Raw genomic sequence first — 22,566 nt, forward strand, 5'->3', positions numbered from 1 at the left:
ATCTCACTTGACTGTGGTCTTCATTTAGATAGGTATGACTGAGTAGTATATCGCAGTATCGTTATTTACTGACGTTGCTGTTCTTGTCCTCTGACCTTATGTAGACACTTTGCAGATTCCATCTTCTAGCAGGAATCAAACATTTCCATGCATCTTTACATTGATATACTAGGTCTCCGAACATAAATCCTGTCGATCAGATGTGGGACGGCTTTTGATTGCCAACCACAGATTTCAGCAGCGATCATCGTCAGTTTCTAGATGATTTACAGCGATTTCGTATACCATATTCCAAATAGACATTCTGTCTTTATAAGACCAGTTATCTGCCCCAACAGCTGCTTGATGGATATTCAGCTAGGTTGCACGTGCTATTAATGTGAGTACTGTATGCTTTCTGAACATGCTGTAACATGTTCAAGATGTCCTAAGGACGCTATGTTCGGATTGCTTCCATGTACCATCACCTTCTTTTTGTGTGCCAACTTTGGGTCAGATCTGTGAATTCCTATTGGATGTCTTAAATTGGTTTTTACCACTTTATATATTGGAGACATTTGTACTTTAACACACTGAATATCGTGATTTTTGATCTTTTTTAATCGAGAGGAGTTTCAAGGCCTGAAAGTTGAAAATAACCCGTCAAGGTATGCTCATTTTTACATTACGAACCATTTAAAATTATGCTATCATTAATAAGAACGGTTTATCTTCTACATGCTCTTTTCATTAGTTGTTAATAGTTTTCGACACCGTGCAGACAGTTACGTTTTCACTAGATGTGCACACTCCTGCGTAACATTCATGTATACACATAAACACGTATCTTAGAAACAATTGGTTGTAATGTAAGTACTGTGAAGAAATATACCTTTAACAAAAACAGGAAATTTGATTGTATGTAGGTATAGGTAAGCATAGATGCAGAGTGTGGTTAACGGTCTCTCCAGTCGGTAGTCTCATGTTCGAATACTGCGACTAGCCATGGCCAACTTCATTCCAGAATGCTCTTCCTATATTTTACTTTATTGTAAATTGTTTCCAATGAAAAATGGTTTTACACTAGAATCACTATTACAATGTGACTGACTTCGATACATCCGAAAGTAAAATGCAGATTTAACCATAAAAAGTTTATCTTCCGATGATTGTGATTTGAAATGTAATCCGAAAGCTATACTTAGCATTGCTGGTCTGTTTTGTTTCCAGTCATCGATTGAAATTTTTGAAATTGGTCAGGGAGATCTGCAAATTTCTATTTTCTTTTAGTTTTCTTTGTTATTTCCCGTTTCCAGGAGTGGTTTAGACTGGAAGTAGTATCGAATAAAAGTATATCATTGATTGAAGCAGTATTGTTTTATATTTTAGTAATTATTTCCTTTTTCTTTTCTTTTCTTTTCTTTCTCAGGTGCAGTAAACTCATTGACTGCAGCCAAGCTACACGTAATATTATGTATTATCTCTAACATTGGTTCATTGTATCTTGCATGTATTTTAATATTTGTGCTACATGACTTCTGTATTGTTTGTGTTAGTACGTATGTGATTAATTTAATCAATCTTATTCTGACACTTTTGAAGTTGAATAAACTACGAAATTTGACACAAACAAAGAATATTTCGAACGCAAAGAAGTCAGAATAAGCTCATACTTGAAATCTAATTGTCATTCTTTTGTGTGTATACAACAATATTCCTAGAGATCTGTTCTCAATATATGATTGTCAAGTGTGTGAAACAGTAAGACTGTTGGATTAGACAAAGGATTAGAACCTAGTCAACTGACAGTTGTTTTAACTGCTCTAGTTTGAGATATGCTAGTGAAAGTATGCTCAATTCATAAAGATAATCGGAAGGCCAGTATTGCATGAAGTCTAACGTTTAGATGCATTCAAACGTTTCGAACTTGAGTTGTGACTGCTTTCACGTGATCTGCCATCATTAATCTTCCAGTTTAATATAATAAAAAGAAATGTTGTGTTTGTGTGTTATGATGTTCAATTTTGTGTTCCTTTTATGATCTCTTATGCTCAATTTATTAAATTTCCATTTTAAGTTTTAAAGAATCAATTTTTGTAAATCAGAATTAGCTAAGTACCTTAGACTTTTTTAAATGTATGATTATTTTAAGTATACATTTCATTTAGATAGCGTTGTTCTGACATTGGGGAAAGATTTTGTTCTAAAGCAATGAAAGGATTTATTCATATATATATGAATTCATTTTTTGATTTTTCCGTGTAAGACACGCAGAAACAAATTGACGATAACGTAACTGTAAATTATTCAAAAAATGTATTTTTCCATTCGTTGAGATTTGAAATCCTCAGTACTTCAGTAATTTTCAAATTTACAAATTGATTCTTTTCTTTTGCTCTTCAGTGTTTTGTAAATGCCAGGTAGCTGTTAACGCATGTAGTAGAACAAACTATTTTGAAAATGGAAGATAATACATTCTCTGATATACATTCTTGCTTGAGAATATACAAAATTTTCTTTAATTAGTAAATAAATAAGTAAAGCACCTAAAATTACTGTTAGACCTCTCCGTATCTTAATTAAGAAGCTTAGTTTAAACCTTCGTGACAGGAAGAATAATAACATTTCTACCAATCATGTTTGCTCTTTCTGATACACAAAATATCATATTCCGCACATATATTTTCTACTAGTTATGGTTATACCTATTACTATTCCTGAATTATATACTAGCAGGCACGTAGCCAAGGGGTGGGTCCGGGAGGTCCGGACCTCTCCCCCTCGAAGCCAGAAATGAAAAAATCAAGGATGAAACAAAATTAAACGAGAAAAAGAAGAATCAGCGTTAAAAAATATAAAGATAAAGCAAGCGTTTGGTTACACTTGCTTATGAGGAGCTTTGTGTGGAGGAAACAGGGGTCAAGTTAAAAATGGACATTATTGTAACGAAGCCTTTTGAATTCTATTTAGATCCATGCATATCCTATGGCCTACCAATGACGATCGATAAACCGGTTCGAGCAGTAGATCCATGCATATCCTATGGCCTACCAATGACGATCGATAAACCGGTTCGAGCAGATAGACTCAGAGGTAAAACTTAAGAAATATCCACAATCACCAGTAATATGAGCCTGGCAACATAGATTCCAGTTAAACTTGTTAAAGAAATTTTCAATTTCGCGGCAACACTAATCCATTTTATAGGATGTCGTTACTGCCGAAAGAGATCTCGTTCCTATCCTTGACGGTGGTGCAACGATAGCACGACGGTGGTTGCGCAAATTTTTCTAAGGATCAGATCGTTGATAATCTCTGAAATCTATGACTTATTAACGAGGAACAGAAAGGGCTGAAATTGCCAAATTTCCACCGCGACGTTGCCAATAATATGATTCAGTAAATTGTGTGAAATTTTGCACCGAAATAGAAAAAGTACAAACACCATTCCTTTGTGAGATATACTTGTATTTCATTCTAATATTTACAAAGAAAAATATATACTTAATAGAACACTTCACGTTTACAGCTTGAATCTTGGAATAATTAAGCATTAAGAAAGTAGTGAAATTGATGGAACCTACTGTTTGCTTTATAATATCTTCATTCTGTCTGTACATTATTAGAACAGCAGTTTATTTGTTCCTTTTAAAGAGTGATGAATGAATTAAGATTCTTCAGTCAAACAAAATAAGATTCTATTTTCAACTATGTTAATCTATAACAACAACAAAATCTACATGGTATTATTAAATTAAAAAAAATAATAGACTATAATTATATCAATAACACCTGGACCAGATCATTGTCGACAACTCTTTCTCACAGCACCTAAGAACAGTAACTAAGTGCAAATGCAAATGTAAGGATCATTTATAGAGAGGTGAAAGAACAGTTACTTAGATACATGGTAGACATACCTGAAATATGTAAACAAATTCTTGTTTGTGATTGGCCGAAACTGGAAAATGTAAACAAGTCTTTATCTCTAATTGATTGAACGCCTGTTTACGATATTTAAAGGGAACTTCTAGAAATATATATATATTGTTTATTTTATATAAGTTCGTGCAATTGTAACCCTATAGGCAATCTTACAGTGAGATATGATACAGGAAATTATTGACTGGGACATGTTCCCGTTCCCCTCTCTAATGACTCTCGTGCATACATATAATAGCGGTAACTGAAAATGCTACTGGATTTGATCGATTACTTTGTATTTTTACCCTAACACAACTTGCATTGGTGACTGTTTTATTAGTCGAAATGCTTATGGTAATAATGGCAACGTTGCACAACATATTTTGTACAATTTCCAGTTTTGTTGCCTGCTCATTGAGGTTTTATCTTTGTCAACAGATAAGGGAGTGAAAGTTTGCGCAATTTCAGTGCATTCCTTGACGGCATTAAACGAAGATAAGAAAAAGAAGACAAGAAGAACCGAGTTCGAATAACCTCGGAAGACTATATCTTTTTCAATACTTTTAAAAATTCTTTTACTCGAGATTTCTTCATAGTTTGTTATTAAAACGCTTTCTATATTTTCTATTCTACTCTAATTTCTTGTAGTGTGACGATGAAAATGAGAGAAATCAATAAACAGCTGAGAATTTGCACGAAAGCGAACTTAATTCCGATTGTTCTTATAAGTACTAATCTCCAAGTGTTCGGTATTCATTGACAAGTCATTGAAAGATTATTGGATCAGAAACATCTCAATATCTAGCATCAAAGATAGCACCACTGTGCCATTCAATATTTCATTTGTTGATAATTAGGATATGTAGTAAGCTTTTCTATAACTAACAAATCTATATAAGTAATTGTGACAAAAGCAGAATTAGGTGAGAGTGTTGGTATAGACGTGACCTTATAAATTTATTTCTTGTTTTGGGAAAAATTATTGTTTGGTTATAACTGAGACTTTATGCTATCATTTGCACAAAAGACATAATGAAAGTTATTGAAGGGGTCATAGATGTTAAACGGTGTATAACAGCCGACGATATTCATTGACATATTCAAAGGAAACATCAAAAGTTGCCAGTACCACTTCTTTCCACGAATAATTTGATATATTTTCGTCCATGCGATCTACTCCGCCCATGTATTTATTGTACAAAACAAACAAGAAGGCTGATCCACGAGTATGTGTTTTTTCTCAGGCTGACTATATCTCTCTGCTCTTGCAATCGGATTAACTCCTGATGAGGTCGATGCAATCGTAACGATGTTATTGTGATAACGAACTAGAGTAACACCTGATTCTTTCTCAGTAACTGGGTCATATGAACTTCTAGACTTATTACTCAACTGCTTTGCATCATTCAAAGGAGAACTTTCTATCGATTTGCACGAATCGTCACTGTGGAATTCATTCCTTTTTCTTTTAGCTTCTTTAACAGCCTAACGCTAGTGAATTAGTTATCGAAGAATACATTGTATTCTTTGCTGGTATTTTATTTAGAAGATCCAAAACAACTGACGCCCCAACACCAACTTCAGGTTGTGTATTACCAGTTTTTGCCCCTTCATACCATATAGTTGGCACTGAATAAGGTAACCTAAACATGTGCACAAGCTCCAAACGTTAGATCCAAATTTAATTGGCTTTCCTGACATGTGCTGTTTTGCACCATGTCGTACAAGGTAAGGAATCATTGATTCATCAATACATGCTCATTTGGGTAATATTTCATACACCTTTTATTTAATTTCTTGTACAAAGGGAGCACTTTGGCGAAACGACTGCTTTCTAAGTTATTGTTGTTAAATTATTTGAACAAACCTGTTTCTTGACATAACTTCACTAATGGCTTTGTTATGAGAATCAGGGCTTTCTTCCCCATACATTCGGAAACGAGGAACTCGACAGTAACCATTAACCAAAAGAATAGCATGAAAAAGTCTCAGCTCATCGATGGTCAAGTTAAGATTAGGTTCTCCATGTTGAAATGCGTAGAGGTTTACATAGTTACAAACTTTACTGCATACACTGGTATCGTAAAACAACTCGATAAATTCACCGGATCACTATCTCTGTCTTGCAGCCAAACAGGTAGTTCAAATTCTTTCTCACGAATATGTGCTGTGTCTTTTCTTACACAGTGATAGTTTTTTCTTTCTTTTTATAGGTGATTGATTCTCAAAATCTGAAGTTCTTGATCAGTTAGGGGCAAATGTTGATCTTTGAAAGAAATTGTAGGTTCGGGGATGTCTGTCTGTTTTTCTTCTGACGATCCATCATTGATATTTGCATCTGACTTGCTGTTTGTACTTCCATCTGGAATTAGTATCTCTGCCACTTCCCCACCGATGATTTTTCGAACGTTAGCTTCTGCTTCGGACAATAACTGTTGACTTGACAGGTTAGCGTCATTTTTGTTCTCACTGTTTTCTTCGGAGAGGAAACTTTCAGGTGGAAGTAATGTGATCTCGTCATCCAGAACGTCATCTTCCTGTGTTATAATCTCAACAATTTCATGCATATTCCACCTGGAACAAACAGAAAACGTAGATTAAGTTTTCTAAAACAAACTCTGCATGAAAATGTTACGTTAGGTTACGTAGCAATATTTTTTCATGCAAAGTAATATAACATTTACTGGAAAGGTTTTTGTGCCTAAAATGATCTAGTCACACTGTGATGATTTTGCGGCAATTCGCTTCAGCACATAGTGAATTATAAAAACTCGCGTCAGCTTTGTAGTCAGAAAAAAAAAAAAAACTTCAGTTCCCACCAAATATGATCCCATGGCACTCTATCATATGCTTTTCCTAGGCCAATTAGAGCCATTTGGAGGTCCTTCTGTATTCTCTGTACTTTTCCATTAGTATCCTAAGTACAGATCTTGCAATTGTCGACCGTTGTGGTATGAAACCAAATTGGTTCTCTGTTATTTCGTTCTCTCCTCTCAATCTTGCTTCTATCACTCTTTCTCAGAGGTTTATTGCATGGGTCATAAGTTTTATTTCCCTATATTTGCCATATTCTTGCACACCTCCTTTCTTTCTTAAAAACCAGCACAACATAACTGCTTCTCCATCCTTTTGGCATACTTCCTGTTTCCAATATCTTATTAAGAAGTCGAGTAAACCACTGCATTTCTTCTTTACCTAAACTTTTCCATGCTTCGATAGGAATATTGACCGGTCATGGAGCTTTACCACTTTTCATCTTTTTAATAGCATTTCCCACCTCTACCATAGTTGCAGCGCGAACAAGTTCTTGATTCATGGGTAAATTTTCGCAACGTCCATCAGATTCTCTTCATTGAGAAATTTCTGGAAATACCCCTTTCACTGCTTCCTTGTCTTCAGCGTACATGCGAAATAACTTCATTTTGCCTCTTTCTTACCTTCGAAAAGTTGTGCTTAATCTGTTCTCCCTCTTTTGTTTCCAGGTTGTGCAACTGATTATAAGCTTTGCCTTTTGGTGCACTAACTGCCTTCTTGGAGTTGTTGTTCTCTCTCTGTAATCCTTCAGGTGTTATTGCTTGCCAGAGTTCTACCACTTTTTGTATCTTTCCTTCTTCACAGCTGCTTGAACTACTTTGTTGTTCTTATCAATGATGCCGCTTCCTTTTGTTTCTCCTACAACTTTCCTTGCTGTTTCTCTGAGTCTACCGATACTTTGGTCCATTCCTCTTCCACGTGCAGCTCTTCTTCCTTCATTAGCAGTACTTGCGATGTGATAATCTCTTTCGCATCTTTTCAGCACTTGTTCCCTCTAGTTTACACCACTTCGTTCGAACAGGAACGTTTGTCGTTTTCTTCGTTTTCCTTGATGCAGATATCAGTTACTACGAGGCGATGTTGCTTCGTTAGACTCTCTCACCTGCTATTACTTTGTAGTCCTTCGTGTCACGTAGGTTTTCTCTCCTCCATAAGATGACGTCAATCTGAGACCTTGCGGTGCCACTCTTATAGAAGGTATTCAAGATAGCAAGATCATATGCTTGCGCCACTTGTAGTATGTTCTTACCTTGTTCATTTTCTCTTCCAATCCATATCCTGCTTGTATTATTTCGTATCTTGATCGTCCTACATGTTCATTGTTGAGATTTCCTAGGACAATTTTTTCATGTAATGAACACTTCGGCAGAGTTCTATCTAGCTTCATCCAAGACTTGTTTTTTCTCGTCATCACACCCACTTATAAGACATAGGCGCTTACTCTCTTCACTTCTACCAATTTTTCCTTCTGTAAAATCAGTTATTATATCTACTCGTTTCCTTTAGCGTAAGGATTGGAATTGTGGAGCAGAAGATTCGAAAATAAATAAATATAGAGAAATAAATAAGGAAACTGATTAGGAAATTAACTGTACAATGTGAGCATGTGGTGTTGGGAAGAGTGGTATCACAATAAATATTTCAGTATTATTACATATTCTCTGTGCATGTGGATGTCTTTTCAATGTTTCATATAATTACGAAAAAAAAAAAAAATCTTTTAGAAAATACAAGAGAAAAGCAAGTAATGTGATAATGATGATAAAATAAAATTTCTGTTATTTTTATTGGATCAATGTCGAATACACTGTTAGAAAGGAAGAAGCAGCGTTGGTTGAATACTGTATACATTATAAGGTATAGGACATTATTTATGAAGTTTGCGAGTTTCAAAATTCTAATTAATAGTGTTACTTGTTGAGGTTTTCGTTTTGTAGTGGGTAACCAGCTTTCATTACTAAAGAACCTATTTCAATAGTTTTGAAATTTATTTGCTGACTAAAGTGGCCAAACCTATAGTCTCCTTTCAGGTAGTCTAAATATATGGAGGGCTCCCAGCTGTTCTATTTTCCTATTATTTCCTATATTTTGGAAATTTGTGTATATTTGTCCTATATATGTCTTATATTTTGTGATTGCATTATTAAAAATACAAACCAAAGACAGTTCCAGTGACGATTTAAATTGCTACATATTAGCAATATGCTAAATAAGTTATAGCATTTTTTTAAAGGACAAGTCAGTAATCCTCACTATTTTTTTTTTCTAATTTGCTCTTTACTATCCTCCTATGTCCATTGTTTTCTGTGTTTCCTATGTGCTTATTCTTTCTCAATGAAGCTTAGCTGAGGAACATTACCGTGCTCCAGTCTCTTATAACGTAAGCTGTGTTAGCATTTTCTTTCATCAGTGTATGCAGCAGTATTGGTTCGGCATTGAGGTGTGTTGGTATTGACCAACATATCCCAACGCCATCCAATATTGCTGTACACAATATGCAAGGTTCACACGCGTCCTGGAAAACCTGGAAATAAAAGTGTTTCGTGAACGTCCTGCAAAGTTATGGAATGCAGAAAAATGGTGAAAATCCTGGAAATGTCCTGGAAATCATTTATGAAGTGGGAAATGTCCTTTAATTTATGTTGTATAACAGTTGTTAGAAATGTGTGCATATATAATTCGCAGGGCTATGACAAGTGAAATGCTATTATATTATTTATTTTAGAAGAAAATACGTTGATCAAATAATTCAATGTTTAATTAGATTCAAATATTTCATTACACAGTTACTATTTTTTATAATAAACATTGCTTTGTTCAGTGACTTTTTTTTTGGTTCAAGTTAATTAGATAGCAAAGTTAATATGAACCAGTTACTTAGTATATCAAATCGTTTATTTCAATGCAGGTTTACAAAGTTTAAAAAGTAAAATGTTGTATATACTCTTATGCTGTATTAATCTAAATCTTGTTTCCAGTTGCCTATTGGAGTGAAGGGTGGCCTTTTCTTACAGTACATTTATTTTTTTTTTCTGTGCTTCAGAGCATAATCTATTGTATAAACCAAACTGTCCTATTTTGTAAACCAAATTGTCCTATAGTTTTTCAATGTTCTGCTGAGAGATCTGTATATGACTTTAGTATAATTTAGCTTTAGTAAATATGTTGTAGATTAATAATTAATTATGAGAGAAAAGCCATTAATCTAGACCAGTGATCGCCAAACTTGTGAAGCTTCTGAGCTACCGTACCGTTTTTAAATCCTACTTTAAGCTTAAAAAAAAACTAACTTTTTTAAAAAGAAAAATCTTACATGTGTTTATTGCCTATCAAGTGGAGAAATCAAAGGTAGCCAACCGGAGCGTTAACGCGATCTAGTAAAAATGTCCCCGCGAGCTACTAGTAGCTCGCGATCGACGGTTTGGTGATCTCTGATCTAGACTAATTTTAAGTCCAAGATTTACAGATTGTCTTTCAGAATGTTTGGAAAGTTCAGTTTTGTGTGCTTGTTAAGTGATCCATAAAACCTGAATTAATCACATAGCTTCTGGCTATTGTTTTGTAGAGACAACCTAATATCTTTTTTGGATATTCAAGTTAAATAGCAATGTTCAAATGTTAAATTCGTTTAATTTTGAAACAACCAGTCGTAGAAAAATGTTAAGGAAAGCAAAAAGAATATCGTACTTGGAGTTTATTGTTTTATCCTTTGGTAATGCTGTATTATACTTTTCTACATCACAAACTTGACTCTCAGTAGAAAACAGAAGTGGACAGGATAAGAGTATAAATTCATGGCAGGAAACCCTGCCATCAGACATTAATTTGTTAAGTAGTGCTATAGGGTTTTAAACTATTTTGGAACATTATTTTTGGGAAGCTAAATGTATTACAAAACAGAAGAGTTTAAATATTTTAATGTTTGAATTTGTATTTTTGATATATTCTATATTTAATATTACTGGATAAATATATTCTATATTTGATGTTATTGAATGTTTCATTTCAACAACTTTGGTGGTTAACTGCTAGTTGATTCTTTTTTTTTTTTTTTTTTTTTTTGTCTGTCTGAATATGGAGTAAGAATATGCGTTAAGAGCTATAATCTTCCGCTTATTTAAGTTGTATTAATTTTTGTCATGCTCTGAATGCATGATTAGTAGTTATAATTAGAGCCATTGTCACTCTCAATCCTTGCTCTACTTATCAAACAACAGGATATAAATATACATATTAACGAATAGTGGCCGATTGTTCAAAGAAATAATGGTTTCTCCTTCAGAAGTATCATATGTGAAATAGCAAGTTCTGTTGTTACAGTTGTCACTTCTTAGAATTAGCTTCTTAGTATAAAGAACGTACAACAAGTCGCTGAAGGACCATTGCAAATAACTATAGAGTAAACAAACATGAAAAGCAAGTAAGAGTGAAATGACATTATGATACATTGCATCCATGTGTAACTATGATATAAATTGCATCTAAATAACAACGCTGTAACATTAATTGTTAGAGGTCGACATCTTTTGTTGTTGTGTTTATTCGAGGCAGTTAATGAGAACTACTGCAGGAATAGAGTATACACATCTTATTAGGCAGCATTAGCTGAGACATGACGTAATGCTTTTATGAATGTAAGTAGAAAGCGTTAGTAGTTAATTCTAGAATACTTTTCGAGTAAAGTTTTCTCACGTGTCAGTAGTTTATCTGAATTTTGTAAGTGCAGAAAGAAATGAAATCTTTGAGTTTTACGTCCCACGATTATTACTCCCGGCTATTCTAAAGGAGACAGTGATGATGAGAAATGAATGAAATGGTGGAATGAAAAAAGTAGAAGGAAACGGGAGAACCCCGAGAAAACCCAACACACGGTGTTTGTCCATCACAAAGTTCAGTTGGCGCGAGCTGGGATCGAACCAAGGACCCCATGCACCAAAGGTGAACGCTCTACCACTGAGCCACTGCGGCCCCTAAGTGAAGAAATATAATGGAAATTTAAGTGTACAAAATTCATAAATTATCGGTGTGAAGGTTATTTGCGATGCTTAATTTGGAGAAGTTTGTAGATAAATCAATCAGATCGTATGTACGGCGAATACAGCAGTATATTCGTTACTACCGCGTGACGATAATCTACGTCCATAGTTCTATGAACCAATGATTCATTTCGTTGTCTTGATGCAATGCAATACTGCAGCACAAACTTTCATAGCCCAGAAATTTGACGTTAAATTACTCATAGCTTGGGGCTTGCAGGCCACATTCGCCATAAATTTATAGGAAAAATGTAATGAATATCAATTGAGCAAAACAAATAAAACAAGAAATATCAAATTAGGCTATATTCCAAACTGGTGCTGAGGTATTTTGATATTCTAAATAGTGTATGGTTAATAGCAAAAGACTTATTCTGATATCAGAATGTAACCAATCTGTATTGAGTCGGACTTATTCTCTACTGTATTTGTAGTATCAACAGAAAGATTTTACTCACCACTAACTTATACTTATCATAGTTCTAGCTTGTCTATCATCGAATCCTCTTTTTCTGTAACGATGGCCTATGCTATTCTTCCGCCTAACTGGCAAATATTTTCCTGGTTACGCTAATTATAGGAAGACGACTTAATTGTCCGATTCGACAGTATGATGTATTGAGACTCATATCCTAGATAGAATGTCTTGTACGTAAAAATTTAAGTGTTAAAGCTTCCTTGTTGGCTAAGATGTTATGTGATGTTATGCACATTTATTTCCAAACTTAAAATATGAGTATTTACAAATTATCAAAACTATCTATTATATAAAAGAGAACGCACAAATCCTTTGTTAGCTCATCACGCTAATACGGCTGAACCAATTTCTTTCATTTTTGGGGGGTTATTAGGATTTGGACCCTAGATGGTTTTTATCATATCACTTTAATTTTTAATTACCAGTGTCTTGAGATAATTGACCATTCAAGTGTCCATAACGTACAAATCCTTTGTTAGTTCATCATAGGTATAAAAATAAACGTATTTATATGCAACCCGCATGACCGTGTCACTCGGCGGGTTAACATAAATGACAGGCGATATAATGTTAACATTTACTGCAATCTACTATGGTTTTTATCATATCACTTGAAAGCGAAAAAGTAAAAATTATCTAAGTAACAAAGTTTATTGCGTTCCGGGGTGACCGCAGCGAAGCGGGGCGGGTTAACATAAATGACAGGCGATATAATGTTAACATTTACTGCAATCTACTATGGTTTTTATCATATCACTTGAAAGCGAAAAAGTAAAAATTATCTAAGTAACAAAGTTTATTGCGTTCCGGGGTGACCGCAGCGAAGCGGGGTGAACGCTGCTAGTACTAAATAAATAATAACTTTTCCTTTTCGTACTGCATCCCCTTCTGCAGATGTCGGCGTTTTCTATTTCCGAATGTGATCGTTACAAATTAATGAGAGGAGAAATACGAAACGTAAGTAAAATTTGCAAAGTATCTGAAGCCAAAATATGAACAATTATAATAGGACTTATGAACATATAATAGAGAAATGTACCTTGTTCATACTGCGAATATAATGTAACGTTATGTAAGAGAAATTAATTCAAGGCAACCATATGCGAGAACATCTTCATTGTGTCACACCTTATAATCTTTTAAGTCAATCTGCATGAAGAAAAGTCATCATCTAACTCGAGTAAGTTAATACAATATAATAATTAACTTCCTGCAGGAAGCTATGCAAGGTCGCAACAGCACCCAAGAGTGCAAAACCATCTCCACAGCAAAATATAATCAGTTTTAGGTACTAAGTGTGTGTGTACGTGAATGATATAATGCACTGTTTGTGAAATTATAGATTCCTTTAATGTATTGGACGACGTAAGTAATATCCTTTATCATTTATAATATACCCTTATATATAAAGCACTCACTCATCACGTGTGATATTGAAACTTTTATTTTTTGTTTTTTTTACACTGGAATTTGCACTGCACTGACTAATATACAGGGTGGACTATTTATCTTGATACGCCCTTGTAACTTTTAAAGTAATGCACAAAAGATGCTAAAATTTCGTACCATGCAGATGTCAACAGGGAACATTGTTCGGCATACTCTGTGATACAACACGGTTAACAGAGTTCCCAACCCAACATAAAGTTATATATTTTTTAAATGACATGGTATCACCGTATTCTATATATGAGGAGCAGTCAAATGAAAACGGAATATCCTCCATAAAACGCATTCCTCGCAAGAGTCGGCAACACTGCTGTTACTTATTGATACTACATAGTGGTAACTCACTCGGGAGGAGAAATGCATAGTGACAGACAACTCAAGGTACACACAGTTGTTCGTTTATTGCCCTATAGATGAGCGATGAAAAGTGTGTTCGTCCAGCATGAAAAATGGAGGCAAGCAAGGAAGAGCAAAGAGGTGTGGTTCGTTTCTTGGTGACTGCGAGTGTTAGAACATGCGAAACTCATCGTCGCATATCTGCTATGTATGGCGAACACTGCATGTCGCTGACGAGTGTTTTGGACTGGCATAAGAGATCCCGAGAAGGACCCACAACACTGCAAGACGATTCACGCCCACGACAGGCGCATCGAGCCATTACTCCCGATGTGATTGCGCGGATTAATAGTCTTATCCAGGAAACCCGACGAATCACAGAGGAAGAAATTCGTGGTCAGGTCGGAATCAGCCATGTCTCCGTGCATGCCATTATCAAGGAACATATGCAGTTCCGAAAAATTTGCGCAAAGTGAGTTCCGCATCAGCTGACGGAGGGACAAAAGATTGACAGAATGGCTTCATGTCCGATGCATCAGCAGCAGTACCATGAGGAGGAGTGTTTCTGTCCTGTATCGTCACAGGGGACGAAATGTGGTGCCACCATTTTCAGCCCGAGAGCAAACGACAAAGCCTACAATGGAAACATTCCAATTCTCCCCCGCCAAAGAAATCCAAAGCAGTTCTCACAAGTTTCGATAAAGTCATGACGACCTTCGACTGCAGGGACTCTCTGCTTGTTGATTTCCTCGAGCGTGGGATAACAATAAATGCGAAGCGCTATAAAGACACTGCAGAAACGGAGACATGCCATACAGTCAAGGCGCCCTGGAATGCTGTCAGACGGAATCATCCTTTTGCATGATAATGCACGTCCCCATACTGCCAACTTGATGAGAGATATGCTTCAGAACTTTGATTGGGAAACACTTTAACATCCTCCGTGCAGCCCAGATCTTTCCCCTGGTGATTTTCATATTTTTTGGCGACCTGAAGAAAAACTGTCGGTTTCAGTCGGACGAGGAAATGCAAGAGTGGGTGAGGTTGTGCATCCGTCAGCGACGTAACTCCTTGTAAAATACAGGAATTGATCATCCCATCTCCCAGTGGGATAAATGTATTAACGCGTCTGGTAATTGACTTAGTTTTGAATAATAATAATAATAATATCCCCGTGGTACGTTTTCGCTTGTGTTCGGTTTTCATTTGACTGTTCCTCATACTATTATTTTATTCGTTAAGAAAACATTGCAGAATGATTTTATGTCACGATTTAGATAATAACAGTTGGTGAATGAGAGTTTAGTGTCCCTCTCAACAGCGGGCCTGTTTGAGACTTGAATCCACAACTCAACATGAGATCCGAACCACATGAGTTCCTACCGAGAATGGAACCCTGGTCCCTCGCACTTGAGAGGATAATAATAGAATAATGAAAATAATACCCTGTTTTCAGCTACCGTATGTCTCGTATCATACTCCCCTCATCAAATGTAAAAAGAACAGTTGATAAGGGGTTATTGAAAGAGATCTTCGGTCTCCAGGTAGGTTACGAAACAAAATGACCTACTCCAGGATTTGAACGCAAGAACTCATGATTAACAAACGATTCACCCAAATTCCTCAACTATTTCGTGTAAAAGTTGTTTTCTATTTCTCACTAGCCTTTGTTTACAATCAGATACGACTGAATTCGCAGTGAAAAATCAGAAATTACATTTGCAAGTATAAACGTATTCCCCCTCCCCCCACACAACTCTCATTTTCTTTTACGTCCCAACAACTGTAAAACAGGCTGAACCTGTGAAATGATGGGGGGTAGCAATGGTTGTTAATAATAAAGCAATAGAATTGTAATGACAAATATCTAAACAAGAAAATTTGATGAGAAAATTAATTAACTCAACTAATAAGGATCTCTTCATAGGGCCTTAGTGGCTCGTCTAGATATACATGAAAGTATTTTAACTAGGAAACAGTTTTTGTGTGAACTTAAGAAACCGATTAGCGTAAATGAGTGATTAACACATTTGATTTGTAAGCAGAGGGTCCGGGTTCGAATCCCTGTAGTTCCAAACTTTTTAACTTGCTTCAGTTTTAATTTGAATTTGTACTGAGTGTAATAAGCAAGATGATGTCTTGCGGAGAAAAAGATGTTGGAATGACGAGAATGGCACGGAATTGGAGCAGACAGAATCTTCAATGGAGACAAAGATTACAAAGCTATTTCCTTAAGTTATTCCAGTTTTGATATTTTCATTTTATTTCAACCATTTTCTAACTTGTGTGATCAGTGCTTTTCTTCCTCCTCCCCTCGCCCAAATTTATCACAAATTTTTGAATAAAAATTCATTTTATCAATTAGGTGCAAATTCTCATTGCTTATCATTAATTAACGTAAAACACACCTGTTGCAGTAATTTTACAACAACAGTGTTGCCAGGGGCCGCGTTTCTGTAAAAAAAAAAACAAAAAAAACGCCCATTTTACGAACTTGCATTAAATAGTCTTTTTATATGGCAATACTGCACTAACCTTGTCACATTTTCGCACCAATGGATAAATGTTGATGCATACTGTACATATACACAGGAATTCACCAACAGGAAATCAGTTTTCTGCAACTGAATATTGATTTTCTTCATTTTGCACATTTTTTATTTTACACTTATGGTAATTTATTTCGTTACTAAAGCGTTTTTCACAGTCCTTTGCACCTTTCAAAAACAAACCGCGTAACTTGATGTTGTATCGCTGCGCGCGGGACTATTTGCTGATTGGTGAAGAGGAAATTGTTTCGTCTGATTCCCGCAATATTTCTGCTGCAGCACGTGTATGTTAGGGTGGAGTGAAAACAGGCCAAAAAATTTTTTTTTCGAAATTCGATTTTGGATAGGGGGCAAAAGTTGCATCATATTATAGTACTTTACCATGGAAAATTTCAATTCTCTAAAATAATTTTTAGCCGGGGCGCAATGGGCCGTAAGTTTGATAGATTATGCAAATAAGTGAAAAGGGGCCAATTTAAAAAAAAAAATCTAAATTCGAATTTGGATATGGGGCAGAAGTTGTGTCATATCGTAGTACTTTACCATGGAAAATTTTAATTCTCTAAAATATTCTTAGCCGGGGGTCAATGGGCCTTAAGTTTCGTAGATTTTGTAAACAAATACACGTTTGTTGTGTATTTGTGTAATTATTAGACAGCTCTTCGCTTGAAGTAGACTGTAATTTGAGAGTGTTAAGATTCGTTGTCGTGACGAGTTGCATTTCTAAGGCTACCCAAGTTCATATTTTATGTAACAGGCTACATCAAGCCAGAACTCACCACTAAAAGGTGACTGCCGTCGAGTTCAATCCCACGCACTCGCTAACATTACATTAAATGTTTCATAAGTTTCGTTCACGTCTTCCTGCAAAATACTGCGACTTTGTCTCAAAAGTAGGCATCTATTTTCTCGAGTCAATTTTGGAAACAATGAAGAAATCGCTCTCTCGTGCCCCACATACTGAAAGAAGTTTCACTAATTATTTCCACTAATCTTTCCACTACTTACGTATGATATTTCAACTCAGGGATATCAATACATGTACTTTCTGAAGCGCGAATTTCTTGCAATTTTTCATCTGTCCCATGAGTCAGTAGCATTAGCATTCTGTTATATTACACTCATTCCAGTTTATCATTTCTGTGTAATTTTATTAGTCTCGAAGTTTAATACTGGCACTTCGAAGAAACGAATTTCAAAAGGTTTACACTGCTTTGTGGATTGGAATATTTTCTCAACAGCAAGGATTCGTGTAGTTGATCTGTCGACATCAATCATGGCAATGAGAATGTTTTGACGATGCACGTAGAATGCATTTCTGGAAATTAATTTATTGACTGGAGTCTTGTATAATTCTTGCAAATATCGCGGAAGTTTTATGGTCAAGAACAAATGTTTAGCTCCGTATTTGACAAGAGGTTTCAATTTGATGTTGAACCACACTGGTGCATATACTTTTACCAAGAACTTTGATTGAGTTTTGAGCTCCTCTGAAGGATTTGGCATTGATATATATACACCTATAGACGCAAAAGTCTGTAAGCCACTGTTAACCAGCGAACATGCCCAAGTTTCCCAGGTTTCTTAATCTGCTAGGCTTTTATCAGTCTCATCTTATTACAGATTGGAGTATTTCACACAATACCTCTGATCATAACTGAAATCAGGTACATTTAGGAGTGTAGGAGGTTCTGAAGAAATCTTTTCGAAGCCGTACACTGAATTTGTTTCACATTTCACAAATGATCTACCAATACAGCCAAAGAAAGTGTAAGGGTCAGTATTTACACCATCGATTTCTTTTAGTAAATGACGAAGTGGTAGATCAATGAACTGCAATAAGCACATGCACCACTGCAAGGGCCTCCGTAAATGGTTTCCGAGCACTCTAATCACTCCTCCTTTTGACCCAACATTAATATTAGTTCCATCGCAGTCGTTAGCTACCACATCTGATAGATTCACATCATTTTCTTGTAATTCGCGGCAGATAAAACTAGCAATATTCTTTGCTGATGCTGATCCGGTCAAAGCATTTCCAGCATAGCCGGGAAATTTGTTACCCCTTTCTACATGATACAATAATGTTCTTCTATCTTCATATCTCTGACTTCCGGACATCGTGAACGTTTGGTCTTTCTTCCAATCAAAATAGATGGCACGAGGTTTCACTTTATTATAACAGTCTCTTTGGTTCTTACTCTTATGCCATTTTTCACAACCTTTCTTTGAATTTTACTTCTGTCAATTATGTTTTGCTACTGCTCTAGACTCACATATTAAAAATCTTCCAAAACCGCAGTAGCATTTGCTGCAATTTTACTTCTAGTCACGCCGGTTTCCTCCTTCACTTTTGCTAATGTTGGGATGAATTTTCTAATTTGCGTGCATCCAATCTGTGCTTGTTCTCTTGTCTTCTTCAAAGGATATTTCCAACTAAAATATGATCTCCTCCAGCTTCAGTGTGTTCTTTATTGTCTTCCTATCTTGTTTCCGAAGATGACAAGTAGTCTGAAGATTCGATAATGTAACTATAGTAGAGTAGAATACTCTCTGGTTGAAAGCTTCACCGTAAGGTCGCTTTTTGGCTTTTCTTCCTTCTCTTTTCTTGAATTTCTTTATCCAAGTAATATCAATAATATCGAATATCATTTTTTACTCACCACCCAGCAATACAAATAGGCTAGTTATCGCCCGGGGCAAGAACTCGCATTAGCACCTCCCGACCAACCAAACCAAAAGGCTCCCCAATTATACCTGATATTGACATCGGACAGTAGTTCTATTCCATTCTTTCTTCAAATGGTAAAGCTTGATTTCAAAATTGTAGTACATATTTTAATTTTCGGTACAAGATAAAACACTAAACTACTTTGTAACTGATTGACAAATAATCTGAGAGTAGCATGCTTGACACATTCTTACAGTCTTAACGAAATAACTGCAAATCACAATGTTTTTGGAATTATATCAGGATGTGGATATGTGTAGAATGAATCAACAGTCTTTTGCTTTAAAATAGAATATTTAATTATGAAAAACAATCAAGCTGTTGTTTTGAGTATGCTCGAATATTTTACAAATCTCTTAAATCGATATAAGTTAAATGAAAACACAAAAAGCTGGAACTAAAATTTAACCTTGCGGGCTCTTTTGGATGCAGAGGTTTGTACAATGTCCTCAAAACATAGCTTTGAAGCTAACTTAGTATATGCTCTATGGATATGATTCTAAGGTTTGTGAGTCGTTGTTGCCCTCTTAAATTTCTGTGGTATTTTTTTTTTATGATCTTTAGTTTGCTAAAACTTCTTTCCTTGCTTTATAGTGAAAATAATTATTTGCCCAGTTTTGCGCCCCCCAATTTGGCGCCCGGGGCACAAGCTCCGTTTCCCCCCTAGTTACGTCACTGTCACCAACAACCAAACTATTATACTATTAACAATACTGCCAAAAGTTCATTGTAGGATATCAGAAGACTTATTTAATAGCAAAAAGCTTTTTTATGACAAACTCGCAAAATGCTTATAGTTGATCACTTTTCGTCTTATTATTCCCAAGTTTCAGGACCATTGAGCACCGGCTAAAAATAATTTTAGAGAATTAAAAATTCATGTTGTTATCTATTGACAAAGGATGCATCTTTTGCCCTCTATCCATAATACAAATTAAAGTCTACATTCAGCGAAGATTTGCTAAATAGTTACATAGTAAACGGAAAATGATTTGCAAACTTTCAAACTTAAAGCCCCTTGCGCCCCGGCTAAAAATTATTTTAGAGAATTGAAATTTTCTATGGTAAAGTACTACGATATGATGCAACTTTTGCCCCCTATCCAAATTTGAATTTCGAAAAAAAATTTTTTCGCTCCACCCTAGTGTATGTATTTCTGCTACTGCAATGTGCATTACTCGTCTCACTCTCACACCATTGCCGTGATATAGGGCAAAATACCCAATACTATATAATCACCCCTCCTTTAAGAGCAACTGAACATTGTTATTTTTCTCCAAATTCTAATTATAGATGAAATTACAATGATTTATGTCAAACTAGCAGCGTTCACCCCGCTTCGCTGCGGTCACCCCGGAACGCAATAAACTTTGTTACTTAGATAATTTTTACTTTTTCGCTTTCAAATTGCAGTAAATGTTAACATTATAGCGCCTGTCATTTATGTTAACCCGCCGAGTGACCCGCTTCGCTGCGGTCACCCCGGAACGCAATAAACTTTGTTACTTAGATAATTTTTACTTTTTCGCTTTCAAATTGCAGTAAATGTTAACATTATAGCGCCTGTCATTTATGTTAACCCGCCGAGTGACACGGTCATGCGGGTTGCATATAAATACGTTTATTTTTACCTATGATGAACTAATAACAAAGGATTTGTACGTATGGACACTTGAATGGTCAATTATCTCAAGACACTGGTAATTAAAAATTAAAGTGATATGATAAAAACCATCTAGGGTCCAAATCCTAATAACCCCCCAAAAATAAAAGAAATTGGTTCAGCCGTATTAGCGTGATGAGGGAACAAAGGATTTGTACGTTCTCTTTTATAATATAGATTATCAACTGAACGATAAAGAGATGTCGCTGGTATGTAACAGCAAGCATATTTATCATTATGGGAGATTATTTCTTTTTCATCTATCACCTAAATCATTAAGCATATCCATGAAAAACATATAGTACTTTTCCCCCTTTAGTTCAATTTATTGATGTGCTTTCTTAGCATGCGAATGTACAAATACTAACTTCAGTACTACAAAGTAAGTAAATAAATATTCTATGAGAACATGAAAATTAGCTATTATAGGTCTTAATTTTTTTCAAGTGAATTGAACAACGTTGATATCGTTTGATAAAGTATTTGCTTTTCTTCTGCACTTACGGGTTTGCCTTGTTTATGTTTAACAGAATAACTCGGAGCAGCAGGTAACCTGGTGATTTCTTTGGGCGACATCTTTAAGGATGGTCTAAAGCCACAAAAAGTTTGTTTCTGTGATAAGAGATGGCGTTGCTATCGCCCTATCTTTTCAATGTTAATTAATATTCACAAAAATGACTAATAACTTTTACAAATACTGAACTATGTTCTTCACTGTCCGTCTATTTGAAGATAATGACTATATGCAGCAATTGTTCCGTGCAGATTTTCGAATTGTTGACTCGTTCATTGTTGAGTTCAACTAATTGTTGCAGAGGAATTCAATGCCTCTCCCCTTACCATTTGTTCTAGGACTCTGGAATTTTGGTATTTAGTACAGCATGATGTAGTCTATAGATTCCAAGGTGACAATTTTTCGAAATTTTGTTCTTTCCATTGTTACAAGCTTGTAATTGTTGCAGAGAAATCCTATACTTCTCCCGTTATCATTTGTTCTAGGACACTGAAATTCTGGCATTTAGTATAGCGTGATCTAATGTATGAATCACAAGTTGAATTTTTTTCGTAATTTTGTTCTTTCCATTGTTGTAAGTTTTTAATTGTTGGAGAGTAATCAAATGCTTCTCGCGTTACTGCTTGTTCTAAGACTTTGAAATTCTAGCATTTAGCAAAGGATGTAGTAATGTATGAATATGAAGGCGAAAATTTTATTATGTATTTTCGTTCCCATTGTTGTAACCTTTTAATTGTTGTGGAGAAATCTGATTCCTTTTCCGTTATCGTTTGCACAAGGACGATGAAATTCTGTCACTGAGTACAAAATGAAGTAATATATGAACCTCAAAGCGAAAATTTTACAGCATTTTGTTCTTTCCATTGTTGTAAGCTTTTGATTGTTGAAGGAATCCAATGCTTTTCCCGTTATCATTTATTCTAAGATTCTGAAATTTCGGCATTTGGTATACCGTAATGTAGTGTATGATTCATAAGGTAATCATTTTTCGATATTTTGTTCTTTCCATTGTTGTAAGCTTTTAATTGTTGTAGAGGAATTAGATACCTCTCGCGTCATCGCTTGTTCTAGGTCTCTGAAATTCTGTCATTTA

General features: G+C 35.4%; 1 protein-coding gene across 3 annotated transcripts in view; it reads left to right on the forward strand.

The window, feature by feature from the left end:
* Vkor (Vitamin-K epoxide reductase) overlaps positions 1 to 22,566 on the forward strand; it is an 82,587-nt gene that overhangs the window by 15,310 nt on the left and 44,711 nt on the right. The window contains exon 3 of one of the 3 annotated variants that reach the window (XM_081771547.1): positions 4,342 to 10,708. The exons of 1 other annotated variant lie outside the window; for it this stretch is intronic. In XM_081771547.1, the coding sequence (XP_081627673.1) occupies positions 4,342 to 4,436 (95 nt within the window). In that variant the 3' untranslated portion in view covers positions 4,437 to 10,708. One more of the 3 variants, XM_081771545.1, reaches the window with a different exon arrangement.

Source organism: Thermobia domestica, chromosome 9 (genome assembly GCF_964235325.1).
Source record: "Thermobia domestica chromosome 9, izTheDome1.hap1.1, whole genome shotgun sequence".
Classification (NCBI taxonomy): domain Eukaryota; kingdom Metazoa; phylum Arthropoda; class Insecta; order Zygentoma; family Lepismatidae; genus Thermobia; species Thermobia domestica.